This window comes from Salvia splendens, chromosome 11 (genome assembly GCF_004379255.2).
Source record: "Salvia splendens isolate huo1 chromosome 11, SspV2, whole genome shotgun sequence".
In the NCBI taxonomy this organism is placed as follows: domain Eukaryota; kingdom Viridiplantae; phylum Streptophyta; class Magnoliopsida; order Lamiales; family Lamiaceae; genus Salvia; species Salvia splendens.
Window position 1 is genome coordinate 22,690,435 of NC_056042.1, and position 9,409 is coordinate 22,699,843.

At 34.8% G+C, this 9,409-nt stretch overlaps 1 protein-coding gene across 1 annotated transcript; it reads left to right on the forward strand.

Moving 5' to 3' along the window:
* On the forward strand, positions 1-680 carry LOC121755262 (p21-activated protein kinase-interacting protein 1-like). Its single transcript, XM_042150539.1, has one exon. The coding sequence runs from the start codon at positions 1-3 to the stop codon at positions 529-531; it is 531 nt and encodes a 176-aa protein (XP_042006473.1). The 3' UTR covers positions 532-680.
* Positions 681-9,409: the final 8,729 nt, after the last annotated feature.

Genomic DNA, 9,409 nt, shown 5'->3' on the forward strand with positions numbered 1-9,409 from the left:
ATGAGTTTGGTGGCAGGGTCATACGAGCGTTTCATTTGGGGCTACAAGCTGAATCGTTCACTAACCCTAACCCCACTCTTCTCCTTCCCCTCCCACCACTCCACCATCAAAACCATCGCCGTTGCCGGCACCGCCGCGGTCTCAGGCGGCAACGACGACTGCGTCAAAATCTACGACCTCGCCTCCTCTTCCGAGGTAGGATCCTTCCACCACTCCGCCTCCGTCGCCTTCTACTCCCCACCTTCCCTCTCCTCCCTCCTGCGGAACCTCCTCGCAGCCGACGCCAATGGCTCGGTCTCCATCTATGACGTCGACCCCTTCGTGCTGCTCAAATCCGTCAAAATTCACAAAAAATCGATCAATTCGATGTCCGTGCATCCCTCGGGTAAGATAGCGCTGACCGTCAGCCACGACCAGTGCATGGCGCTGGTCAATTTGGTGCGAGGAAGACGGAGCTTCTACTCCAAGATCGGCAAAGAAGCGTCGCTTGTGCAATTCGATGAAAGCGGCGATGAAAGGGGTCGCCGCTGACGGCAGCGCTGGGTTTGAAGTGTGGTTTTATGTGGTGGCGGAGGGCCGCGAGGCTGGCGGGAAGCGGGCGGAGAGGCAGCGCAGGCGAGACAGAAGAGCGGAGATGATATCCGCCGGGGTGAGAGGAAGGGACGAACAGAGAGAAGAAAGAGAGATGGGAGGCTGAACATTTGTGTAGGGTTTGTAGGATTAATTATTAATGTACATATTATTTGGGCTTTAGTTTAGCCTTTTTAGGTATAAAGTGGGTTTAGTGGGTTGGATCTAATGGAGGATTTTAGATTTAAATAATTTGTAATTGTAAATTTTTATTTGAATAGAGTTTTAGTTTGGGTGTTGGGTTCTGTATTTTAAATTTTTTATGTATTGGGCTTTGTAAATATATATTTTTTAAATTAAATTCTTTTTCATTAACTTTGATTTAATTTATTAGATTATATAATGTTTTTAAGAATCTTACTTATATGTTTTTTAATACTTCTAAATTATTGAAATAAACATATATATAATATAATGTATATAGTATTATGTATTAAAATAATAATGATGAGGAAAATCGAAATCCTTTATTTCAATACTTATTTCCATATTACTAACTAATCAAGCTAAATGAAAACACAAATATATAATCCTTTGTCTCATCCTATATTTACTTAATTGGAAATTTTAATATATTTTAGATAGTCGTATATAATTTCATAATATATTTTAATTAGTTTCCAATTAATTAAACAATACTATAAAGTTTATCGAATAAATTACGAAATTATATGAAATTATAAATATTTAAAATTATATCTAATTTATAAAGTTTGTATGAGTTCTTATAATATAAAGTGTAGTACAAATTTTAAGTGATGAACTGTTATCACTTATTTTAAGTGATAATTAACTTTTTATATGTATACATGGTGGAAATAAACATATATATAATATAATGTATATAGTATTATGTATTAAAATAATAATGATGAGGAAAATCGAAATCCTTTATTTCAATACTTATTTCCATATTACTACCAAGCTAAATGACAACACAAATATATAATCCTTTGTCTCATCCTATATTTACTTATAATATAAAGTGTAGTATAAATTTTAAGTGAACTGTTATCACTTATTTTAAGTGATAATTAACTTTTTATATGTATACATGGTGGAAATAAAAAAATATTTTTTTTCGTATACAAATTTGCATTTAAATTATTGAAATAAACATATATATAATATAATGTATATAGTATTATGTATTAAAATAATAATGATGAGGAAAATCGAAATCCTTTATTTCAATACTTATTTCCATATTACTACCAAGCTAAATGACAACACAAATATATAATCATTTGTCTCATCCTATATTTACTTATAATATAAAGTGTAGTATAAATTTTAAGTGAACTATTATCACTTATTTTAAGTGATAATTAACTTTTTATATGTATACATGGTGGAAATAAAAAAATATTTTTTTTCGTATACAAATTTGCATTTAAATTATTGAAATAAACATATATATAATATAATGTATATAGTATTATGTATTAAAATAATAATGATGAGGAAAATCGAAATCCTTTATTTCAATACTTATTTCCATATTACTAACTAATCAAGCTAAATGAAAACACAAATATTTAATCCTTTGTCTCATCCTATATTTACTTAATTGGAAATTTTAATATATTTTAGATAGTCGTATATAATTTCATAATATATTTTAATTAGTTTCCAATTAATTAAACAATACTATAAATTTTATCGAATAAATTACGAAATTATATGAAATTATAAATATTTAAAATTAAATCTAATTTATAAAGTTTGTATGAGTTCTTATAATATAAAGTGTAGTATAAATTTTAAGTGATGAACTGTTATCACTTATTTTAAGTGATAATTAACTTTTTATATGTATACATGGTGGAAATAAACATATATATAATATAATGTATATAGTATTATGCATTAAAATAATAATGATGAGGAAAATCGAAATCCTTTATTTCAATACTTATTTCCATATTACTACCAAGCTAAATGACAACACAAATATATAATCATTTGTCTCATCCTATATTTACTTATAATATAAAGTGTAGTATAAATTTTAAGTGAACTGTTATCAATTATTTTAAGTGATAATTAACTTTTTATATGTATACATGGTGGAAATAAAAAATATTTTTTTTCGTATACAAATTTGCATTTAATATTTGGTCGTGCATATCAAGTTATTCCATGGTCTGAAATTAAACATAAGAAAGTAAGTAGTCAGCTAAGATGTGATTATTGGATGATCTCATTTTTTTATCTTGGCTTCTCAAGGAAATTTTTTTGCTGAATAATTTGAAGTCGTTTGGTATTCCTAATCATGCATAGCTTTTGAAGGTTGGTTTTCATGTTTTGTTGATAAGGAACATTGATCATTCTAACGAGTTGTGTAATGGAACTCTGTTGATAATCACACGTTTTGGTAATCATGTTTTCGAGGCGATAGTTTTAATTGGTCATAACGTTGGTGAAAAAGTTTTGATTCCTATAATTTCTTTAACTTCTGATCCAAAATTGTCATTCAAGTTTTACGCACTGTCAATTCCCTTTGACTATTGTCTCATGAGTGATTTAATTTGAAATATTTTAGTACGCAACCGTTGTGATTAAAGACATTAAGGTTACTATTGTTAATATTTTAATTATAATATCCGTGTTCCAAATTATTCATCATTTTGTATTACCATTTGCATTATGGGTATATAAAGAGGATAATATGGAAGCGATTGATAAATTTTTTTATGTCAACGTATAGATAGAAATATTTAAGTGTGCAAATGTGATTATAAGAATTTTGTTTAATGCTACATAAGATTACGTAAATATATATTTCCACATGCATAGAATTTATTTTTTGAATACATATGTTTTGTTGATTAAAATTAATGAACTATTTATTTATTTAAATTATATGATTTTTTCGTCTCATATCCTCATTTGCACATATATTTTCTTTTATTTATATATCTTATTCTAACTAACCCACTATTTATCATTAATCGTGTATCTCATGTTTGTCATTTTTTTTATTTTACTCCACTCATATCATAAATTAATATTGCATAAAATCGTTTGCCAAACATAAATATTACATTTCTCTTTTTATTACTATTTATAATATTTTTAATCCTTTATAATGTTATGAATACTTATTATAATTAATACATTTTTTTAATCATAAATATTATTAATTCTCTTCATCCTTTTTTTTATTTTTCTTATCTTAAAATTTAACTTCATTATTTAAAAATCTTAAGCCCCGTGCATAGCACGGGTGATAACACTAGTTGATTCATTAAATCGACAGAATTGATTCTCCCGAACAATAGCGGATCTTCTCACAACGCCTTCGTTCAATTGTTCATTGTTTTTCCTGTTCACACATTTGATAACAAATAAAACACGAACCAAACAAAAAAAATACTTCGTGTGTTCAAGCAATTCACATAACATGAAATTAATCCACACAATCAGAGCCAAAAATTGGCTCTGATACCAATTGTTGGGGATTGGAGCCCCTTGCACAACGGAAGACATGCATAAACAAATAAATCAGATCTACAGATCTATTTGACCGATTATGGGATTAATTAATTCACATGTTGAACAATCAATTGCATGCTAGAACGCATATTAATTCATGCTTAAGGAATTTAACCCTAATTCATGAAATCCTACGGTTTAGAATTACCGATCTGATTCTCCAAATAATCGACGATTGCTTGAGCCTTCTCCACGTGATGTTCTTCGTACTCAACCACAAATCTTCTAATATGTATCCCGAACTCAGAATCTAACCTTTGGGTGGGCAAAGCTTGTCAGAATCGAAAAGGACTTGATTAGGCAGAAGACTGAACTTCAGTTCCGTGAAACTGAAAATTTCGTCCACTCCCTGGAGAGAGGGAGCACGAATTTTATGAGTAAAATCCATTCCTTTAGTCTTCTATCTAGTCTCCTTTATATAGAGTTATGATGGGCCAGATTAGGGATCCATGGAGGTTGGACTTGGGCCAAACCTGTTGGACTTTTACTAATTAAATTGAGCCCCAATTTAATACAAGTCCAATAGAATATTATTATCATCCACTATAATATAATAATATTGACTGACCGCCCAATCCCAAATTACGAGTAATTTGGGCTTTACCTCTTTAATTTATTATTTCTCGTGTTTAAGATATAAATATCCATTAATTAATTTAAGTTTGCTATTTGACTTTAATTAATTAATATCCTTTTCCAAGAGTTGTCTAGTTCAAAATCTTTATTTATTATTCTGGAATAAATTCCAACCGGCCGGGTTTCTGAATAATAAAACATTTTTCGAACACCACTTGAGGATATTATCAAACTGGACTCACCCAGCACACGATTCATTGCAATAACAATATTAGCACCTCTAGACATTGATCACCACTACCCAAGATACCAGGATTCTTGGATTGTGAAAAATCCGCACCATTTGATAAATCAAAGTAGTGCATAATCAATATCGTATGCTCAATGTTATGTCAACAATGATTAAGAAATAACAATCACCGAGACCTCATCTTTTAGTAAATAGCAAGAAAGACTTATCTCAACTGTTAGATCCTTCAGTGCTATACCACACCAGTGTCGTTTATTTCCAAAGGTAAGGAAACATGCGGACTGACACTGCAACCTTTCACGATAGGTAGCCAAAGCCTATCTAGGTTGTAAAATTATGTTTCTCTTCTACAAAGAACCGACTGCGTCACCTTCTGTGAACGTCGTTCACGACCAGTCTACTATGCAGAAGAACCGACTGCGTCACCTTCTGTGAACATCAATTTGACAAAATTACTTCTTCTCGCCTTGGGATAAAAGTGGATTGTAGAGTTTATTGTATACAAGCAATTCTATCCGTGCAACATGCTCGAAATATGCTTTTCAGTATACCAATTCTAACAGTATCATGCTCATAACTTGAATTAAAACATGCTTTAGCATATAAAATCCCTAAAACATGCTTACTACGGAATTAGCCAATTTACCTCGTTGATTCAATCAAGAATCGATGATGGCTTGCTCCGTCTCCACGTGAAGATCTTCAATACTCGACCTTGGATCTTCTAACTGGTGTCCCGGACTATACGCTAATATTTGTGTGGGCAAATCTCACCAACGTACTAGGACTTGAATAACGAAGACAGAACTCAGCTCACGGAGGAGGCAAAATTTCGAGCTCTCTCTTTCTTAGAGGGGGTCGAAAATTTGATAGAGTAATAATGTGTATTTTCTGTCTCCTTTATTCTCCTATTTATATTAAGTCACATATTGGGCCCAGTCAGGAATCTAAGGAAGAATTTGGAACAGGCCTCACCCAATTAACTTTTTACCAATTAAATTGAACCCACAATTTAATATAAGCTTATATTGGAATATTACAAGCAACCACTACAGAAGTAATATTGCACTGCCTTCCAAATCCGAAATTACAAGTATTCCGGGTTTCCTTTAATTGCATTTAATTTATTTCCCACGCTTAAGATAGAAACATCCATTAATTAATTATTGTCTGCTATGGACTTAATTAATTAACATATTTTAATCTCCAAGAGTAGACTTAGCAAGAAACTCTTATTTATTATTCATGGAGTAATTAAACTCCAACTAGCTAGGTTTCGAATAATAAAACCTTGTTTCGAGCTCCTCTTGTGGATGTTATCAAACGAGACTCCCCTAGGACATGATTCAACGTAATAGCAATCCTAGCACCGCTAGATAATAATCGCCACTACCCAATATACCTGGATCGTTGGGTGACGAAAAACCCACACCTTTGGTAAGTCAAAGTAGTAGATACTCAATATCGTATGCTCAATGCTAACGTACATTGATTAAGAAATTAATTATCAAGACTCGTCTTGCTGTTAGATCCATTCAGTGTTGTACCACACCAACGTCATCTTATTTCAATAAGGCTTAGAAATAATCGGACTGACATTGCAACCTTTCACGATAGGTAGTCTAGGCCTATCTAGGTTGTGAAATTCTTATTTTTCTTTGTTTAGAACTGACCGTGTTACCTTAAATTGGACGACGCCCACAACCGATCTACTAAAACAAAGACTTAGCCTTTGTTACGTTTGCTTATACATTTAAATATGCAATAAACAACCATTAAATGTAAAACATAACAACATTATGAAAAAAATAATCTGTTGCATTTATTGGAAAATAACAATTAGAGTTTTACAGTATCCAATCACTCGAAAGGTGATTTCTAGTATACAAAACCCTAACAATCTCCCACTTATACTCAAAACAGCTTTCGAGTATACAAAATGGTAGAGCACACGTCTAAAATTTCTCCCACTTATACTAAAAGCGAGTTGAGGTCTTGAATGAGTCGAACGCCCATCCCTTCAACGTGGCACTCGAACGGTTTCACCACCAAAGCCTTTGTAAAAGGATCTGCCACGTTGTTCTCTGACGCAATCTTGACCACTTGTATGTCTCCTTTCTGCACTATATCCCTTATGATATGATACTTCCGCTCTATGTGTTTGCTCGTTTTGTGAGCTCTTGGTTCTTTCGAGTTTGCCACAGCACCAGAATTGTCACAATAAATGGTGATGCTCTTGGGCAGATTCGAAACCACACCTAAATCCATAAGGAAGTTCTTGAACCATACAGCCTCTTTTGCAGCCTCCGAAGCGGCCACATACTCGGCTTCCATGGTCGAGTCCGCGATGCATTTCTGCTTCACACTCTTCTAAATTACGGCTCCACCTCCTAAGGTGAACACATATCCTGAAGTAGATTTTCTCGAGTCCTGATCAGCTTGAAAGTCTGAGTCAGTATATCCCAAAGGACAGAGCTCGACTGCATTGTAAACTAGAGCATAGTCCTTAGTCCGTTTAAGGTACTTGAGTATGTTCTTTACGGCAGTCCAATGTCCTTGGCCCGGATTCGACTGATATCTTGCCACCATGCCAACAGCAAAGCAAATATCAGGTCTAGTACAAAGCATAACATACATGAGATTTCCAACTGCTGAAGCGTATGGAATCCTTCTCATTGCTTGTATCTCAGACGGTGTTTTAGGGCACATCTCTTGAGATAAATGGATGCCGTGTCTAAAAGGTAAGAAACCTTTCTTGGCGTCCTGCATGCTAAAACGACTGAGTACTGTGTTGATGTAAGGTTCTTGATATAAGCACAACATCTTCTTTTCTCGATTCCAAAGAACCTTGATCCCGAGGATGTGTCTCGCGTCTTTTCCAATTAGAAGAATGTCATCTACATATAAAACTAAGACCACCACATTCCCCTTATCAACTTTCTTATACACGCAGCTTTCACTTGGGCACTTTTCGAATCCAAACTTGCGAACAGTTTGATCGAAACATTGGTTCCAAGATCTAGATGCTTGCTTGAGGCCATAAATGGTCTTCTTAAGCTTCCAAACCATGTGTTCTTTGCCCTTTATGGCATATCCTTCGGGTTGTTCCATATAGATGGTCTCCTCAAGACCGCAGTTTAGAAACGCAGTCTTAACGTCCATCTGCCATACATCCCAATCCATATAAGCTGCAATAGACAATAGTATCCGGATCGATTTGAGCATGGCCACTGGGGAGAAGGTATCGTCATAATCGACGCCTTCCTTTTGGGTATACCCCTTGGCCACTAGTCTTGCCTTAAAGACTTTAACTCGTCCATCGGGTCCACGTTTACGCTTATATATCCACTTGCTCCCAATGGCAGTACAGCCTTCGGGTAGGACGGACAAATCGTAGACGTCGTTGTCTATCATAGATTGTAGTTCCGAATCCATTGCTTTCACTCATTCGCAATGATCGACATCTGTCTGCGCCTCCGCAAAGTTTCAGGGATCTAATACATTGTTGTCCGATGAGTAATCCATAGATTCTCCCAAACCAATGTATCGGTCGGGCTCATGCGAGACCCTCCCACTGCGGCGCGGCACTACAATATTTTGAGTAGAAGTTGAAGTTTCAGGAATTGTTTGTACACTTGGTACTTGTTCTTGGTTAATAGATCTTGTGACAAAAGTTAGCTCATCAAGAGCCACTTCACTGTTGGGTTTATGATTCATTACATAGTCTGCCTCTAAGAATGCCGCGTGAGTACTCACAATGACTTTCTTGTCTCGGAGACTAAAGAATTCATAACCTTTCGTCCCTTTGGGGTATCATATAAACAAACATACCTCCGTCCTTGATCCAAGCTTAGTTGGATCCTTTTCCAATACATGAGCCGGGCAACCCCAAATCTTGAGATGTGCTAGATTGGGCTTGCGCCCAGTCCACAACTCATAAGGAGTAGTAGGTACGGATTTTGATGGTAAATTGTCTAAAATATGGCTTGCAGAAAGCAAGGCATGTCCCCTAAACGAAATAGGCAGACGTGCATAACTCATCATCGATCGAACCATATTTAACAAGGTCATGTTCCTTCTTTCAGCCACACCATTCTGCTGGGGCGTGCCCGGCGCAGTCAGTTGGGATTCAATACCCGACTCCGATAAGTAGTCTAAAAATTCGGCACTGAGGTATTCGTCTCCACGATCAGATCGTAGGCTTTTGATATTCTTTCCATGATACTTCTCCACAAGAGTCTTAAAGTCTTTAAACTTATCAAAAGACTCTGACTTGTGACGCATCAAATAGACATATCCAATTTTCGAGAAGTCATCAATAAATGTGATGAAGTATCGAAAACCACCTCTTGCTTCCGTAGACATTGGTCCACATACATCGGAATGAACGAGCTCAAGTACTTCCTTGGCCCTATTGTCATTAGCCTTAAAAGGCCTCTTGGTCATCTTGTCTTC